Here is a 20060-nt window from a genome sequence, read left to right as displayed (position 1 = left end):
GTGTGTGTGTGTGTGTGCTCACCACATGTAAAGGTTTCCTCTGCGCACATACATGCAGTATTAAAATTTGTATCTCATTGTCCTTCTGCTGACACAGTAATACGCTCTGCATCTGGAGTATGTGCAGATGCTCTGTGTGTGTGTGTGTGTGTGTGTGTGTGTGTGTGTGTGTGTGTGTGTGTATGCAGCATCTCATTTGAAAGTATTACTATTTAATCATAATGTGGATAAATAGGGACTTGCTTTGGCTCAGCTATTCTGAACAAAAGCCATGCTCTCTCTTTTCAAGCAGTAGTTTACAAAAATGCTTCCCCCCTCAGCAAACACCGTCACGAAGATATGAGACAAAAGCAAGTTAAAAAAATATATATATTCGTAGACTCTCGCCCTGCAGTGGACTCACTCACACACACACACACACACACACACACACACACACACACACACACACACACACACACACACACACACACACAGGTTCAGTCTTTGAAGAGGCAGGCAGGGAGAGGGGTGTTCCCAGGGAGCTGGAAGTTGCAGATATACAGACAAGAGATGAATCGATTGGGTTCCATCCCTGCTGCAGTTGCTATAGCAACGCTGAGATCTAGTCACACGTGTTTATGTCAAGATATTGTCGAAGCATGAGGAAGAAATGTAGCAGAGCTGTCAAATTAAAGTTCGGTACGGGAATCATGTGCACTGAGGGGGAAGATCTCCAATAAAAATAAAAATAAAGCTGCCGTCACTACTACATTTCAATTTTACCTGGTTTTCCACTTCTTCGTTCCTTTGGAGAAACGTAATAAATACAGTCAAGTGTATCGTCTGTATTTTAGGACATGCTCTGAAATAGGTTTCCCTAGTGTCCCCTGCCTTCTTTATTTGTTTGAACTGCTGATGGGCAATTACAATACGCCTCAAAATAAACACACTAATTGCGTGTTTTTCCTCACTTTTCCTTCTCCCTCATACAGACAGTATCCCAACAGACCTGAAGGATCCCTTCTACATAGACCAATATGAGCAAGAGCACCTGAAGCCTCCTGTGACCAGCCTCCTGCTGTCTGCCGACCTCTACTGCCGGGCCGGCAGCCTCATCCTGAAGAGCGACGACTCCAAGCCCCCGCTGGGCCACGAGGCCGTGATCCAGGCGCTGGCCCAGCGAGGACTCTACATCCAGGACCAGGAGAGACTGGTCACCGAGAGAGACCTTCGAAAGAGGCCTCTGCAAATGGTAGGGGAGATTTGTGATCATTTTTTTTGCATGATACACAATAATAATTGTGTTGGCTTGTACACAAAAACCCTCATCTTCTTCAATCAAGTTGTTAATATGTCATAGTCTTCATCCAGCTCTCCGTTTGGAGTATTCGTAGGAACATAAGTTTTGTGCCATACACTGATTGTGACTGTCCGTTTCCTCAGTCCCTGAGGCATGTTTCAGGCACGAATCTCATTCCTCATTCCAGCTTCTGTCTTTTAAACTTTACTTATCCTGGAACAAGGACATTCTAGAGTAGCAAGGTACAAGAAAAGGAAAAAACACCCCCATTTTTGATACCACGCATTTGTGTACAAATCCTAAATGGGGCATATTCTCTAATCGCACGGTATACAGACATGGTAAGATAAGTTTTGCACTGGAATATCTTCAGCCAAACTATTTTATTTAGAAAAAAGTTAGCACAGGTACCTAGAAAATATTTAATAAGCCTTTAAGCGTACAACTGGCAGTATTCAGTGTCTGGCTGGCGTCTGGGGAGAGGAAGTTGAAGTCTTTGTTGGCCTTTTCTTCATGAATGGCCTTTTCTTTTTCATCCTAAGGTATTTATATCGTTTTTGCATCCTTCGTGTGTCAGAAACTTCACTGACATGTCCGGAGCAACTGACTGATTTACATTCTCGCATAGATTCCCTCCTGATAATTTCAAAAAATGCACGGAGGTCAGTGCAAGTCTGGAAGCAGCTTTTGAAAGACTCATCACTTTAATAGAGAAGAAAAATTCTCTACATTTCCATTAACTGTGGATAATATGAACAGTTAAAAAAAAAAATGTAATAAAAAAAAGTTATAACCCAAGAAACTACTATGTGATGTGACAATTAAAAACAACACAGAGGGGGTGTTACTGTACTTACTCACCCCACAGATTTCAAAGACTGTCTTGAGATTCAAGCTGAACATTTTTCTAGTTACAAGCTGAGTTAAACCTTAAGGCTTAAACTGCACAGTGTGTGTGTGTGTGTGTGTGTCTTTGTCATCTCTCACTATCCTAATAGTCCATGTCTGTCTCTCTGTACTGGATGTCACCCCAGAGGAGACTTTGTAGGCAGCCTATTGAGTCAGAAAGAGGGACCCTCATTATTTTTGGGCAAATTCTCAATGGGAGGCTTTATTGCTTCAGCGAGTTGCAATTGAGACGTGATTAGCGCACAGTATGCCTGCAGTCTGTTTGTAGAGTCTCGCTGGGTTTGATTTCCCTTCCATGCTAATTCATTTCATAAGTTATTTAAGTTTTGTTCGGGTTTACATGTCAAGTGTTACACATGAAATTAGTGCTATGTAATATGAAGCAAAACTATACATACATGTGTCACTCTTTTATAGTTTTATCTTGAAATCCTGAGCTGAGTAAGGATTTTACACATTTAACCAGACACAGGTTACGACGTTTGGCCGAGAGTGACAGTTTGTGTGTGTGTGACTGAGCAGGTTGCTGTGAATGTGAGAATTAGGGGCTAGAGGTTTTTTTAATTTTCTCAACCTGCCTTTTGCGATTCGATATTTCAACCTCATACCCTGCATGTCTTGTTTCCTTCTTGCTCCTTTGCCATCACCCTGGCATCATCTTTTCTGTCTGTCTTCATTTATGTCCTCTGACTATTCCAGACAGTTTCACGCTCTTAATACGTATTACTTATCTTTCTCCTTATTGCCCTTCACTCCTCATCTTTCCCTCACACATGCTCTCTGCTCATCTCTTCTTCCTCAGTCATTTCCATCCCCTTTTTTTTTTTAATGCTCTCCGCTCAATCTTACCCGTCTCTTCACTCACCTTCTTTCTCACTTCACTTCTCTCCTTCCATCAAATTTAGTTTTTTTACCTTTTCAATTCTTCCTTCCAGCACCATCTCTGTCTCTAGCAGAAGCAGTGGTTGTTTATTCTTCCACCGTCTGCTATGGATTTCAGGGGCAGCTTTAATTAAGATATTTCAAAACTGAATCCTTGCTATTTTCAATGCAGCACTTTAAAAGCATCTTCATTCAGAGCACATAGCATGAAATCTGGACGCACAGAAACTGTGAAACCAAATTGTCTAACGTTCATATTGTACATATCTGTTTTCTATTGTTTATAATATTTATTTGCTGTTACTTACCTTTATATTTTCATATTTTTGCTTATGCACATATACAAATGCATAAAATGTGTAACCCTGCTTGGCGATAAACCCTGATTCTGATTCCAATTGCAACATCCTCTAAGAAATCGCTGTATTTCTTCATTTTCAGTGTTTTTAATGTTTGCGATGAGCTCGTAAAGCTCTGTGAGAGACACTTTTATGTGCATTACCTGCCGCACATTGGAATGACAGCCCTGGTGTAGGCTCTTCTATTATTTAGAGACTGTTTCAACCTCCAGCTCGGCTGATAAGGTGACTGTCCATGCAGGCTGAGCTCTGTGGGGGTGTGGTGCAGAGCAGAAACAACAAAAAAAGATTTATAGAGCGTGGTTTGATGGCTTAAGAGGTTTTTCCCAAAATAAAAACATGACTGGTTTTTATTCCTGAAGCATTGAAAGAAAAGCCCCTAACTGCCTTTGTAACTGTAAGCTGCTCCGGATAAGTGGGCCAGCAACGTCCAAATTAAATGCTGCTTCCTGGCATTTTAGCTAAAGCATCATGTTTTTTTTTAAACTCAGCAGTTTGCATAAAGAATAATGTTGAGACTAAGCAACTTTAGAGAATGTTCCAGGGAGTTTGAGCACGCTGCTGACGTTTCATCCGTCATCATGTGTTTTTATAACGAAGCATATTTACTGACATTTTCACTGGGCTGCCAAACTCACTTCACATCGCAGTCCCATTGTTTCTGTCACCGTTCTACCCACTCGTCCCTGTGTCTTCAGCCATGTGACGTGTTCCCACATGTGAAGACGCAGGCACCAAACTGCGCTCGCCGCCCACTCGGTTGCCTACGCACACTCTGTATCGCTGACACCGTCCTCCACCTGTAGTGCTAACAGAGAGAGAGATGCGGTCGTGGGCTGCGGATTCGAAAATATTATTCTTGTGTTACACATTAGAGCCCACAAAGCCCCGCTGCGAACGCAACAACACGTAAAAGTCGTTTTCAAAAGGATTAAATTGTACAAGTTCAATCATACTAGTTCAAGTTTGTGATGAAGAATTTGCATAACACACAAGAACCAATCAAATAAATAATATAACTTGTGTGTGTTGCAAATAGGCATATATACTGTATTTCAATAACATATATAGCACATATAGGCACATGTATCTACATTGCTCACAGAAGTCTTTACTTCTTCGACCTCATTGTGGAGTAGATGGAATGGTTATTCCCAGAGGCCAAAGCTGGAATGTCAAAGCTTTAATATTTCATAAAGCTGTAGTAAACACTGTAGTAATTAAGTGGAGTAAGTACAGTGCTACATAAATGAGTAAATCTGTATGCTGGGAATATTTCTAGTAAGAGACATAGCAGTTTATAGGGTTTCTTGGTTATTGGTTATATAGGTGCTCTCTCTGTGGCTGTGTGTTAGCAGAGCCATATTACAGGTTTATTGTCATGTGTAAGAGAATGCTTTCAAACCCAATCTTAATGGGAAATGCACAACTTGAAACCACAATACGCTGCTTTAGAATGAAAAATCAACAAAAATTTACTAATTCGTTGCTAATTCGAATTTTTGGGATAAATTGTATTTACACATACGGCGAATTCATGACAGCACCATTGTGACATGGACTAACTAAACTACAATGCTGGCTTTAGAGAGATATATAATGCACTATTTTTACAAAACTTATCGTAACGTTTACTTGTTAGTTTGGGCTCGTTTGGCCTGTGAAAATATGACCAGGTTAATTAATAAATAACCTCATAATTTAATGCATTTGTGCATAATACATTTCTTTTAATGTTTACTAACGTTAATGCTTCCTATGGAAAACTAGGAACAAGCTTAAATGTTTAATTTCATGTTATTTGTTAGATCATATAATATCTTATTATTATTATGCTTTTACATTTATTCTAACATTTTATTAAGAGTATAAATGTATAATATATCATGGCATATGCATTCTGATATAAAAACATTATTATATTGATATGAAACATTCTGAATTTAGAGATGTCTGTTTCTCAGTTCAGTTTCACTGTGTGACAGATGGATTCATCCCCCCCCATCTATGGCGTAATGAATAGAGGTGAACACGCTCCTTCCTGCTCGTCTCCCTCCCTTCTGCTGCCTCCATCACAACTCCTGTTGAGCAGGCGCTCCGTTTCCATGGTTACATTCCAGTAGGCAGGGTGCTGTTCATGTGTGTGTGTGTGTGTAGGTGGGGTGCAAGAGTGGGGGTGTTAGGCTTGCATAGGTTGTATGTGCAGTGTAGACGTGCAGCTACGCGCTCTGTGTGTGTGTGTGTGTGTGTGTGTGTGTGGTGGGGGTTGTGATAGCGATGAGCACTGCCAGGCTCTGAGCCGGAGAACACAGAAATGCTGGATTCATAGAAACGGCCAGACGTCATTACTAAGACGCTGCATCACACACAAAGACCCACGGCCGAGCATGTACAGGATGAGGTACAGAAACTGGCTTCCTCTGTCCTTATTCCTGTTCCCTGCACTTGATCTCACGAACAAAGAGGAGCCGAAGCAGCAGGGTGGAAGAGAAAACCCATCCAAGTACTTTCTGTCCTCGCAGGCCTCGGCGAAGTCACAGCCAGTATGTGACGCCTGACGCCAGCAGCGACTCCCTGGCAGTACAGTATGGATGGTTAGGCAGCGAGCACATTATGAGATGTCATGTGATGTCCTGAGTCCAGAGCATCTTTCTGTGCTTACTAGAATTAGACTGTATTATGGAGACTGGTTTTTCTTTGTTGGTTTGTGTTTTGAAAAAGCACCATGTAGGTTAACAGGCTGGATCCACATCAATCCTCGGGATGGTTCTTCTGCTTTCTCATCCCAGGAGCATGTTTGTGTCGAGGCCTTTAACCACTGCAGAGGAAAATGTAATAAAGTAAATTTTATTATAAGCTGATGCAGCAGAGTATAGTAGAATCAATAGACAGATATTGTTCATTCTGCAGTAAAATGTTGTATATAGGGGGAGAATGCTGCCCTATTTTAGGCTATTCAGTTCAGGGCTTTTTTTGTACTTATACAGTCTGTGAGCTTTGTTTTTGGAGGAAACAGCTCCTGGCTGAGTTTGAGGCATATTGATACTGAAAGAGGACCCACAAGAGATTTATGGATCAATATCTCCAATACAGAGCAACCTTAACCAGGCTAGTGGGGTAAGGCCTGGAAATAGAAACTGAAGGTGTGAGCCTGCGGTGACTCACTCTGAAGAAGTGAATTCATCTTTTTCTACTATAACTAAGTTATTAATTAATGCCGGAGACACATAACGGTATTAAAAGTTAAATCTTTGGATCTTGTTACAGCAACTTAAGCTCATTATACTAACAGAGAAAATCTGTCTTTTTCTCTATAGAATGTAAAGCAGGGAATTTATGAGTTATTATTCTCACACTGCAGCTTTGAATATGTTTCATTCACCTGATTCTCCCATTCACTGACTTAAGGACTGATGAGGCTGCGATGGCACTAAACCTATAATGAATTATGCTGCTCCAGATTTGACCATTTACAGTGGTTAATACAGGAATTTTCTTTCTGTCATTTGTATCGGTCATTCTATGACAATATCATGGGACATGGGCCAAGAAAGAACTCGTGAAAGTTTTGATATTTTCATTGATTTCCCTGGGGAATACTTCATGGATCTTGATGAACCAAACCAGGCATATTTAGAGGGCTGATATCTATGACTGTGTGCAATTTGGTGCAGATCCAAATAATAATGCGGATCTATGCGGATTGAAATGGTCTCGTTAGGGGACTGTTGGGCCTTGGCAGAGCTATGGGCTCAGATGAGTGCCATTCTAGTCTTTGAATGTGGATTAAAACTTTTCATAGAAACTTATTTTATATCTCTTTCTCTCCACGTGAGCAGATGTCTCCTACAATCATTGTCAACCGTGATACTGAACTGGTAACAGGTCAAATCTGGCAATGCTCTGCAGGTAATCTGCATGGTAGCATTTTTTTTTAATGAGTAATAATAATGCATTTTCCTTTAAATTAAACCAAACACTTGAATCAAACCCCCTTTTACCTCTATCCACACATGATGGAAGGGTGTGGGGGTCCAGGCGTACCTCCAGGGTAGGTCGACACTGGCTGGTATCCACCATCCTGCCCTCAGATAGTGTTCTAAGGTTAGCTTTGAGGTTTCTATATAATTGCTAGGTTGGGTTTGGAGCATACGGACGGGGAAGGTATGCTGCTTAAAAGCTCCACTCCCACAACTCATGCCAGACCTCACAGTTGGTATTTTGTGAATCCAAAATGTTTGCCTGGGCATGAGCGCAATTGTGTATGTGAGAGCATTTCTTTTTTTTTAATTTCAGCTCACAACTGGGCAGACTGTGAAAGAAGTCATGATAAATCTGCTTCTGAAAAGGAGAAAAGACAGAAAGGTTTCCTCATGATAATGGGGGAGTTTGTCCAAAGTCAAACTGGGAAAAGTACAAATTCGTTTAATGGTTAATTTAATTTTAGTTTAAATTTAGCTTTGATGACGTTAAGCCACAATAACAACCGAGGCATGTTCCACCACTTTGGTCCTGAAATATCTCAACAGCTATTGGATAAATGACCATGAAATCTGCTCCAAGTACAGTATGTTCCCCAAAGCAAGAATCATAGCAACTTTGGTTTCCCCACAGGTTTTAATCAGTTTATCCAATACTTTGCTTATTAAGCAAATATCTGCAAAACTACAATGGTGTCCTCTTATAGCACTGTCAGTGTGAACATGTTAGCATTTCGCTTAAAGCACCATTGCTTGTAATTACAGCCTGACAGAGCTGATATCATGTCTCTTGTTCCTTCATCTTTTTGTCCTAAATTAGGTTTAATGCATTGTTTTAGTTACTGTCATAGAAAGCACATGAAGTCTGAGTATATGATGTTGAGATACTGATATCAAAAAATTGATATTAGGCTCAAATCCATCGAGTATCAATTGCTTATCTATTCAATTGAATTCTATATGAATCTGTTTTTACAACATCATGCATCAGCGGTGACAGTTAGACCTTGTTACTGTGAGGCATCAGTGCTAACCACCGCACCACCGTGCATATCCAGAGAAATGATGAAATAACGATAAAATATATTCTTATAACAAAGTTAAGCTTTTCTTTCAAAGTCCTTTTACAGAACAGTAAGTACAGTACATATGGTGGCCTTCACAAGACACAGAGAGAGGTACAGCTGAGTGCTTTTCCATGTCCGGCTGAGTGGGAGTAAAGTTACCTGAAGCTGGACCGATTCTGTGCTTTTCTGAGCCCACGAGTCTGGCCAGGAGCGCTGTGATGCTAAAAGCAGACTGCATTTCAATATTGCATCACTCCTGAGATAATGTTGATTCACTGTTTCTGTGCTTGTCCTGAGGAGATCCAGGACACGGCTGGTTTTGAGATTGTTCAGGTTGTGGCTTTTCTCTGCTCCCACTTTTTTGTGATAAAAGTATCTTTAAAACTTTGGGGATTATGAGTAATATTCAATAAAGCCAAATACTGCCATCACAATTAACAACCCAATAGAGCCATCTAAATTTTTTCACTAAGTCATGGTGAAGACATTACTGCAGTGACTCAGTACAGATCGTGGGCATCAGGGGAATTACGTCTTTGTGTTTATTTGAATGATTTCTCTGAGAAAAAACTCACAGATCCTTTACAGTAATGATGCAGATGTGAAGTATTGTGCGTCTTCCACCTGGTTCAGGCTTCAACAAGCAGCCGAAAGCTGAGATTTCAATTAATTCACAACAGTGAGGTGAAATGCATCACACGCTGTCTTTTGTAGGTCACAGCACTTCGTGTTTGCACTTCCTTTGTGCGATGTTAAATCAGGCTTCTACTTTGGATTTTCATCTTTCCTTTGTTGCTAAGGAGCCATATTAAAGATGGAGCGTGTTTGTCTATTTCCCCGGATGGAAATGCTGAGATCCAGTCATGTAACTGAACAATAAAAAACAGGATATCGACCGTGGATGAGCGTCTTCTTACCTCCGGAGAAATCAATATGAGATTTACGGATGCAATCAGCTTAGACGGAACAAAAATGTGTGTAGATTGTGTGTTTTTGTGCCTTTTTGTCCATATTTGTTTGAAATCCTCCATATGTGATAAAATGCCAAAAAATGTGTCTGAATAATAGGCAGTTAATAGATAATCTACATAGCCAGCATGTGATAAAAGCTTTATCTTGGGAAAAGCAGGAGCTAGAGGTGAGAAAATAATCCTAAAATTAGAAAGTTGCCAGTTTGAATCTTGGAAAAAGATATTAAACTTGACTCTCACAGCCGTCTTGATGCCCCCAAGCAAGACATTTAATCCCAGAACGCTCCAGTGGAGCTGCTCATTGGCCAGCGGAGGAAGACAGAGGTTGTGGTGTGCAGGCTCCGAGGTATATGGAGATACGTGCGGCTGAATGAGTGTGAAGTAAAGTGATGCTGAAGGGAAGCATATGAGCTCTACAGACATAAAAGTTGAAAACATGACGTCATGAGATACCATGGAGGAAACTGCTGCCTTATTGCAAAAGACAAAGCAGATCTGCTCTAGTGAGGGAGACTGTCCCATTATTTTGGCAGCAAAATATCTCCAACTCTTCTCTCTCTCTCTGGACCAATTCAATTGCAGCATGCTGTCCGTCATACACTGTGCCTAATGAACACTGAAGTTTTCATATGTATTAAAATAGCAAGAGAATAGCAGAAGTTCCATTATAGGCTGAGCTGGTAAACCTATGGTCTCTCTAAACAAAAGTAGCATTATGAAATTGCATATTGTTAAATCTCACTACATTTACAACAGATCAGATAATGTACTATTGACACTGATTTATATAGCGGTTACTGCTGTTATAGATCTAATAGTCCCAAGTTCATTTTCAGCCATGGGACTGACACTGCATTATAAATCTCAGAGTCTATTGGTTATCGTCTGATGATGAATCAGCCTCCGAGGCCAATGGCCAATATTTTGTGGCTTCCTGACACTGGATACCCAGGCCAAGACTCAGACTTTCATTCTGCGTACACTGTTTACGGTTGGACCAACAACGTGAGAGACTAAGTCGACGTAACTTTAATGTTTCTCCTCACAAAACACAGTGATACCCTTTTATCTACCTGCAGGCAGCCAAAACCTACTCAAACAGGATCGGTCAAACCAAAAACTGAAAGCAGAAGACTTCCGATCTCAAATCCTTGTCCCTCGCCTGCAGATTCTGCTGATTCACATGCGGAATCCGTTTACAGAGATCACTGGCATTATTAGATCTCTGTTCAAGCTAGTAATTTGGTCAGTGCCATAAACATATCAAAGTTCAGAACCCAGCTTTAGTGTTCAGCGTTAATACAATTTATCAAAACTAGGACATCCATGAGTTGTAAGTACCAGACAAAGTCATATTCACAATCTCACTGTCATACACTGCTGAATCCTGGATTGAGCTTGTCGTCCTATACACCAGCTGCCTCCAAGCACCCAGTGGCCTTGTGTCATTTATTAAAATTAGAGACTGCCGGTCTGTGGTCCTGTAAACACGATTAGTTCACTTTGTTGTCATGTTGTCTCATCGGACCACAGCAGATCCCCATCAATATCCTCAAAATGTCAGGACAGGGGGACAGAGGGGGACAGAGGCCTGGGATGATTTCAGATGGTCCCTCAGTGGCCTTTTTTTTTAGATTGTTCTTGCCCGGAGTTGATCGTTTCCTTGTCGAAATACAGGGCAGATTTGTGACCGTGCTCTGGAAACCAATAACAGGACATGAGTGTGGCTATTAGCTCGGGTGCAGCCTGTGAGGATATTGTTTTACAGTGTTTGGACAGGCTAAATGAAGGCCAATGGGAAAGCTCTTGACAGTGTATCATTAAGTGGGGTTGGTTTGTTGCTGAGTTTCCAGATCAGAGACGGTGGAAATTAAGCATTAAGCTAATGGTGTGTTGCGCAGGGAGTTCATGTCAGAGCTGAGGAAGAATTTACAATTACTCAGCTGAGCCAATGAACAGCAAGACTATGTTATGTAAGAAAATCTCTTCAGCATCACTGGTTGTCGTGGGTTTATTTTCCAGATGTTGTACAGCATGATATCAGCTGTGTGGCTGTTTGTTGTGTCACACTAACAAAGAAACCATGAAGGGATTACACACATGACTGCTCACCTTTTGAACATGAAATCTTCAAGAGACAATCAAACACTTCAACTACTCCAGCTTCCCCTTTCACAATAAGAGAGAAATCTCTATGGGATAATCTCTATGGGATGTTTTGTAATATATTGTACCTTTTATTTTTGCCGTGGTGCTCTGCATCATTGTGGATCTTCAAAGAATTATTCTAATTGGATTAGCTCATGGAAAAGCCGCTGCCCCAGTATAAATATTTGGCCGTCTGATTCCTGGGTGGTACATGCTGGATAAACAGGACTATAGGGACTAACAGAGGGAGCTAAATGTAGGAGCTAAGAACTAAAACACACAGATCACCAGGTTTTCACAGGCTGTACACATATCCCCACAATGCAGTAAAGACAAGGTTATATTTAACTTTCCACATGCATCTTTATATTAAAACCCACACCGCAGACTAAAGTCATTGATTGTCTCCGGATTTGAGAGGCTTTGATTATACCTCTGTATTTGGCTGCAGTGGAATAATGTTTTTATGTAAATTATCCGTTTGTTCCTGCTTTGATTTGCCTTTCATAACATTGCACCAGATGCATGATGTTACATAGCTAGTTAGCATCGCTAATGAGTAAGCAGTGAATAAAGAATAAACAAAATTTGACTTGAAAATAGGGGAGCAAAAAAAAAGAAAGAAATGCAGTTGATGCAGATAAGTGAATAAGTGATGGGTTTAAAAGCAGTTTTGAGTTTTGTAATAGAGTCCAGTTTACACATTTGAGATGGAAGTGAATCAAAAATCATAAGTTTGGGTGCAGAGTAGGAAAAGGCCTTGGCAGCCGGTGTGCTGCGGTTAGTGGTTGGCAGTGCCAGTCGACCACAGTGCGCAGGAGGGAGTGTACATGTCCGTCTAGGACTGAGCAAATCAAATCGTGTAGAAAACAGTCTGTGGTAACGTTAACAAAAGGTTGCAGACATAGTTACAGAGCAAAGACTGACCACTGGAAGGAGTCTGAGTTTACCTTTTCTTCCTTGTTATTATCATTGTGCATCCTGTTATTATCTGAAAAAAATCTGCTTGCACCATGTAACAAAGGTGATGCTGGAGACATTCTCTGTGTCTTCATTTAGATTGATACAGATCTTAGGCCAAACACACCAACATGTCTGACTTTCCACGTACTTGTGACCCTTGAAATTTGATCTTTTAGCTTGATAGAGATCATGTGGCAGATAATTAAAAACCATGGGACTGCTACACAACCTACTTTTAGTCGTATTTCATTGGATGTCATGTCAGTTTACTTCAGAGCCTTTCTTGACATTCATCATCTCGGCTAAGCAGGCGGTGTTTTTACGGCCGTCCATTGGTTTCTTTGTCGGTCGGTTTGTTTTTCTGCAAGATTACGCCAAAACTACAGAACGGGTTTCCATGTAACTTGGTGGAAACATGGTACATGGCCCATTCAATTTTGGCGCATCTCTGAACGAACGGGTGGATCCAGGAACTTTCTTTAACATTACAAGATTTTTTGATATTTTCACCAGTTTCCTAGGGAGATAGCTAGGATTTTGATTATATTTAATTTTTTGTTGGACTGATATATGAGTGTGTGCAATTTGGTGCAGCTTGACTGAATTTAAGTGGCATGTTGGGCCTTGGTGGAGGTATGCGCTCCACTGAGTGCCACTGTAGTTTGTCTCTGGCCCACAAAGAGATGAACTTTTACATTTATACTGTTAAATCCAGTGGTATTACTTGTAGATTGCTCATAATGGAACTAAAGCAGACATTCCTCTGTGAATAAAGACAAAGATACTATTTATCCTCAAACACTTACTGCTATATTAATATGCATAACGCTCATCGTTATGACTGACTCTAGTTGGTCTCTGTCATGAGGAAGGTGTCTTATCCAGGCTTCTCAAAAGGCCGGCAGTCAGTGTGAGGAAAGTGGGTCGTGTAACGTGGGATGGATGCACTTGTTTCCAGGGCGACAGCCACAAGGGGATATTCAGCTGAAGGCGGGCTTTCAGATGTACAGTACAGTGAAGGATATGGAGTCCAGGCCCTATGTGAATAAGTCACTGAGCTTTCAATGTCACCACTGCCGACTGTTGCAGTGATTCTCCGTAACTTAAAAATGTCACTTTCATAAGGAATGGTACATATTTCAAACAGGCTAAATATCTGTTTAGTGTTATATTCTCAAACTTAATCTTTTAAGATGAAGGAGCCAGTTCTTCCTGCTCAGATACATTGGATCTGAACTTGGATTTGTTTGCAATCAAAAGGATGCAGGACGCAGGATTCTTTATGCTTTGTTACCATAATCCTGTAAAGGTGTCTGATTTCACTATCGTCTGAAAACTCAGTCTGTCACTGAGATTAAAACATGATTCAAAGTTCAAATCCTCTCAGCAGCGTGTTCAGATCTTTCTCTTTAGTTGAAATTTCAAGAAAATAAGCTCGACCCATTCCCTCATTCGTCATTTTCTCGTCACACACCGTTTTACACTTGGTGTCTTTTGAACTTTGCAGTTGCGTTTGACTTAAAACAGATGATACTGGAATGTACACTCATATTATTGCATTTCCTGTGAAGTAGCAGTGAATGTGAGCAAATATACGATGTGCAGGAAATTGAACATCTGCTGGTATTGCTCGCTATCTCAGGTTTTTCACCCTCTGAATCTTTCTCTGCGTTGTCCACTCTTTCAGAGCGCCCACCTGGCGATGATCGACACTCTGATGATGGCGTACACGGTGGAGACTGTGAGTGCGGAGACGGTGATGGCCTGTGTTTCTCAGTATTTGCCCTGTAAGCCTGAGGTGGAAATGCCATATGATACGGAAGATGCAGTGACCACCTGGATCAACAAGGTGGGTCATGGAGAGTAACAAAGGTCTGTGCATGTGTGTCTGAACTGAAGAACAGCTGACGTCCCTCCTCAAATACATGATGTGATGACATGGTTGTGTGTCCATATTCTAAATGGTGAAAGGAAATTTGAGCACCTTTTAATATAATTTTAAAACATTATCTTGTTAGAAATAAACAATTATAACATTAACTAATAAAGTTAAGATTATATGCATATGACAAGTCATAAAGTCTATTGATGAGGTATTCACTTCAACTGATTTTTTTTTTCAAGATGTTTTCACCTAAACTGAAACTCAAGTATCAAGATAATAATACAACAGGACAAATGAATACACAACAGAGGGAACAGATAGATAAGCAGAGATTTGAAGTAAGCCATTTTGCTTCAGTGTTCTGTCAAAGCTGACGACTTGTGCACACTCTGTACACAAGAGAGCTTGAGCTAACCTGACCTAAATACCATCAAATCTGTCACACACACACAGCTGCAGCCCGCCCCTGAGCCCTGAGGCTGGTGACTTTATGAAGAGCACAGGTGAACTCAGAACAAATGAGAAAACAATGCTGCAGGTGGACTGTTCCACTTTGTTACTGATACTGAGATTGACATGTGTTTTCTATACATGTCATGTATAGCTTGTCCGCGACTCATTGTATGTGTAGGACTATAGAAACAGGATAAGCAGGAAACATGAGAATACAACAGAGTTACGGGAAACCTTTGAACTTTTTCTTTTCATGATGGCGTCCGTTAACATTTCCTGGTCCTTGTGGCTCCTGGCCCTCACCTATGACACTTTGACTTTTAAAGACTTGTACTGATAATATTGGGTGAAGGTGCGGTTAAGCAACATTTTCTGTCCTTACATAACTATTCATCAACTATGTATATTTCAACCAATAAGCGAATTAGTATGTATGAGTGTCAACCATAACAGATGAAGTCCCTTGTTTCAGAGTAGCTACAGTTAAAGGTTCGGTGTGTAGGATTTAGTGACACCTAGTGGTGAAGTTTCCTGTTGCCTGTGGTAGCCTTCAGTTGTTCTAAAAACTCGAAAGGTGTTAGTTTGTCCAGTTTGGACGACTGTAAAAAACATGGCTGCCTCTAATAATGCCCATATCTGCTGCTTGGTTGGGAACGACATTACTATGGATGTAGATTTTATGAAGTTATTTATTATTACTCTGTAAATCTTTTTAGGAGCTACAAGGAAACAAACGCACACTTTTTAAACAATTTCGACAGCAAATATCACATGCAAGACCTTTTACACCTTGCTCTGTGTGAATCAGAGTGTCTGAATGATAAGGAAGTGGCCGTCCTCATGGCCTACATGTACAGATGGTTCTGACGCCTTCAAACAGAGCTACAAGGTCTGTTTACATTCTTCTGGTAGGAACTCTGGGCTGCTGCCAGCTCTGAGCTTCACACACACACTCACACACACACTATATCTAACAGGAGGTGTGGTCGTGGAGTCCCACTGGTCGGACATATGGTTCTCTGTTGGAGTCCCTGTGCGTTCTAAAAGGTCCAAAATCCACAAGCTTAAAAAAACTGATTTCTGCTTTAACTTGATCCAGATTTCTTCTTTAGCTTCAGAGACAAGTTGTCCAAAGAGCACGATTGAATGAGATTAAATTAGATTCAGTTCAATTTGACTCTGGTTGAATTTAAATGGCAAATTTAATTTAAAAGACTCCCATGATGTATGTCTTTAAACACAGACCTCTATTGTTCTATCCTTAAATAATAGTGTTAAAGTGAAATGATGAAAAACAAATGGTCACACTATTGTCATAACTGTTTATTCTATAATCAAATAAAATACAATTAAATCCTTCAATATTGACTGTATGCTACTTTTTAAATGTTACTACTATGGATGCTAAACTTTTAATATTTACTCTAACTGAATTAACTATAGAGGCTCGATTTTAATAACAAAATTAATTAAATTTGAATGTGATTACTCTTGATTCCTCTTATGAATAAGATCAATATGAATTGAAGATGAAGGAACAGTTTTGGTTTGCTCCCTTTATTGGATTTTCCTTATTGATGCTGCCGCTGGTTCAGTGAAGTTTAATCTTGTTTGTACTCCCTCTCCCAGGTGAATGAATATCTGAAAGACACCGTGGCTCAGGAGCAGAGGAAGAAGGAGACGCAGAGTGAAGAGCCTGCTGGGAGTCCTCGGGTGGGTTTCCTTTCCTTTCCTTTCCTCATCTTTCCTTTCCTTTCCTCTCCTCTTCTCTCCTTTCCTTTTCTCACACAGCTTTAATTCTTCTCATGAACATACAGACACTTTAGATGGACAGTTTCAACCGAGCTAACTGAAATCCCTGGCTACACTTAATGGATTTACAGCAGCAGTCGTCTTCTGACTGACAGTATTTGTCCCAGGCTTCTGCGTCACTTTGATATCCGAGACCAGTTTCCTCGACGACACTCAAAGCTGTTAAACTTCAGCTGCCATCGAAGAAATTCTCACTCACACTCACTCTGAGCTTTAGAGGAAGCTCAATCCGTATTTATGAAAGGAAGCGAGGGAGAAATCCAGGCTACATCTCTAATATCAGAACAAGTTTATTCACCCTGATGACTGCAGATGCTTCACTCGCTGTATTTGTTGCTTCACCAGCAGATCAGTGCGTTCTAGTCTAATCAGCCCAGCAGTCATTTAGTGCGGGATCACCCATGTTCTGGGTCCTGCCCACAGCCCATATTTCTTCTATAAGCAGTCATTTCTAATGCCATAAGACAGGCTGGGGTGGCCTGCGTGTCTGTTTGTGTTTATGTTTGCATTATGCAATTAGATACACATTATGTGTTGTGTATTCGAGTAACAGGGGTAATCTGTGTTCAGTAGAAACTGCCTTCACAATAAATCATTCACTGATCCACTGAATAATGTATTTGTTCATTCACTGCACATAAAGCAGTTTTAAATCCCACAGGACGGCATTTTAAGTTAATGTGTATCATTCATACATTACGGCTCTAAAGTGCTGGTATTCACTATGATTGGATGTTTCAGTGGTGATACAAGATCAAGTAATTTCCCTGTGTCTTAGCTTTGTATAGGGGAACCCTACCACTGCTTCTTTTAAGTATTGACAGCAAATCACAATAATAATATATATTTTTTCATTATTCAATCGATAATAAATTATTCTGACACAAGAATAATTAGAAACATACATTTACACAGGCTCTTATAAAGCAGCCTGTTAGTCAAACAAGTCTCTCATCAGATTCTCAGATATTTGTATTCTTCCAGTTTCACATCTGTCATCCATTAGTCACGTCATAGACAAGCCCACTCGATCCCTGTGAGTCATCTGGACATTAACCTGCTGAATTCTCAAATGAGCTCACTCTGACATTTCATTGGGGGCTGGCAGTGACTGACTCAGACATTTGATGCCCTTGTAAAATGTCCTGAGTGTGTTGAATGTCTAAAAGCAGCTCCATCTCTATGCCTTCATTGTGAGCTACCAGTTCAGCTTCATTTGCTTTCATTGGATTGGAAAGCAGTGACCTCTCTGTGGTTTTTTTCGAATGATGCAGAGGGTTTGAACAAGTTTCACTGACCCGTGAAAGTCATGAGCGGCACGTGTTGGTTAGATAACCATGAGGATGAGCAGCAGTACGCCCGTCTCCCTCTTGTGTTTGCCTCATTAGTTTCTATTTTCTACCAAGTGAAGTTGCCTTTTCTTTTGATCTGCACTCGACTCCTCCGCACTCTCTTCATCGCCCCCACGCATGTTTTGGGTCACACCTCCTTTCCCCGGCTTCCTCTGTCACAGGTCAGGCTGCACACTATGACACTCGGCTAGAAAGTTAACCTCGGGGAAAACATTGCAACCCTGTCCCACGTGTTCAATCACGCAGGGAGCTGAAATGGAGCACTGCAGTTTGTGTGTGCGTGTGCGTGCGTGCGTGCGTGTGTGTGTTTTCCATCTCAGTCCCAGGGGTGTGGTGTTTGATGCTGATGTGACCAGTCAGTGTGCAGACGCAGCACTGCATGCTTCAGCTGTCCCTCACAAACACACAGGAAGATGCACACACTGCCGAAGCTGAGTCAAAAAATAAGTGACATCATATTGTCACTAGAATTTTTTTAATGCTTAATAGACAAGAAATCTTTCCAAAGTTTCAACTGACATTCCTCCACTTCCTCCCACGGTATCAAAACCTAGCCAAACTATTCAGGCCATTTTAAGCTTGTGACATCATTTGGAGCCAGAGTTCACGCAGTGGAGAACGTGTTGTTGCTGCAGTATCAAGGTTTTTCTGTGTTTACGTGTTCTCAACCTTTTTTTATAGCATAAACAAACTAATTAATCCAAACTTATCTGAAAAACTAGCACGAGAACAAACATCAGTGAGATAAAAACTACCTAAAATGATAGCAATCCTTTTTTTGGAAAAATGTATTTAATGTGTACTTTACCTTTTTAGTTTTTTAGTTTAGTTTTTAGTTTGTTTGTTTTGTGCATTTATACCTCTTGGATTAATTAAAGTATACTTCTATCAGAACAGTATTCCACCTGGAGTTGCTAAAATAAAGTTATAACATTCTGTGTCTCAACAAAGTGATGAAAAGTTTTTCCATCAGCAAAAAAAAGCCATAACCAGTTAAAGTACTGATATTAGTTGGACCATGTTAAAACCACTCTGCATGCTTTGTAGTCAGGACAGGTTTTGAATTTTCATTTTTGTCTGAACTTCACAACCCCGCTGCCTCCAGCAGGAGACGTTGCGTAATAACCACTCGTTGGCAGGAGAAACACAGACAGTGTTCTGGCCGTTTTAATTTAATAATGCTGCTTCATCATTTATCCATCTCCTTTTAGATGTCTGAGTTTTTATAATTTTACTGTTCGTTATGGTGCAAGTGCCAAGTCTCTTAATGTCCATTAAACATGTATATCAGTTACAAAATGTAAATTATGGACATCATTTGTACCAGAGTGTCATGAAACCACCTTATTATGCTTATGACCGACAGCCGTTCTCTGCCTCTGCAATCAGACCTAATTATTGTATTTTTTCTGTTGACAAAATGTTTAAAGAAAAGTTTGTGAATATGAGGAAATGTTTTATTAAGATTTTCCTCTGCCTGCTTCAAAACACTCTCACAATAACATCAGTCATTTGGCCCGGTGAAGGAAAGGGGAGTCTCACTTCCAATCAGAACAAGGTGATTAAGTTTTCAGAATTTGTAGAGGAGAACATTTTTTCTTAGTGGAAAAAACCCTGCCAGAACAAAGTATGCTACTCAAACTGCACTCATATGCACAAAATAGGGTTTTGCTGATAAGCAGCTCCATCTACCTTCCCTCTGACTCCCCCATCTCCCCCAAACCAGCCCCCCCCCCTCTTCTGTCTTTGCAGAACGACTGCAGTGTGAGTCACACAGGCAGCTTCTTCCTCGGTTAGACGTAAGAGAGAGACATGTATCCTCTGAGGACAACACTGTGGAGCTTTTACTAGGGCAACTGTGTTTTTATTAGGTGGGGCTGGGTGGAGGGTACTGGGTTGTGGTGGTGGGGGGGTGCCCTGCAGAGGCAGCGTCAGGACAGAGAAGGGAAGGACTAATCCTGTTAAGTTGCAAATGCTGAGCTGCAGCTCAACTGGAC

General features: G+C 40.8%; 1 protein-coding gene across 7 annotated transcripts in view; it reads left to right on the top strand.

The window, feature by feature from the left end:
- Positions 1 to 20060, top strand: part of camsap2a (calmodulin regulated spectrin-associated protein family, member 2a) — a 47663-nt gene that overhangs the window by 3725 nt on the left and 23878 nt on the right. For all 7 annotated transcript variants that reach the window (XM_035177036.2, XM_035177035.2, XM_035177030.2 and 4 more), the window contains exons 2-4: positions 975 to 1234; positions 14249 to 14410; positions 16529 to 16612. In XM_035177036.2, the coding sequence (XP_035032927.1) occupies positions 975 to 1234; positions 14249 to 14410; positions 16529 to 16612 (506 nt within the window). The remainder of the gene's footprint in view (positions 1 to 974; positions 1235 to 14248; positions 14411 to 16528; positions 16613 to 20060) is intronic.

Source organism: Hippoglossus stenolepis, chromosome 14 (genome assembly GCF_022539355.2).
Source record: "Hippoglossus stenolepis isolate QCI-W04-F060 chromosome 14, HSTE1.2, whole genome shotgun sequence".
Taxonomy (NCBI): domain Eukaryota; kingdom Metazoa; phylum Chordata; class Actinopteri; order Pleuronectiformes; family Pleuronectidae; genus Hippoglossus; species Hippoglossus stenolepis.
Note: the sequence above shows the minus strand (reverse complement) of the source record. Positions and strands in the feature narration are given on the sequence as shown.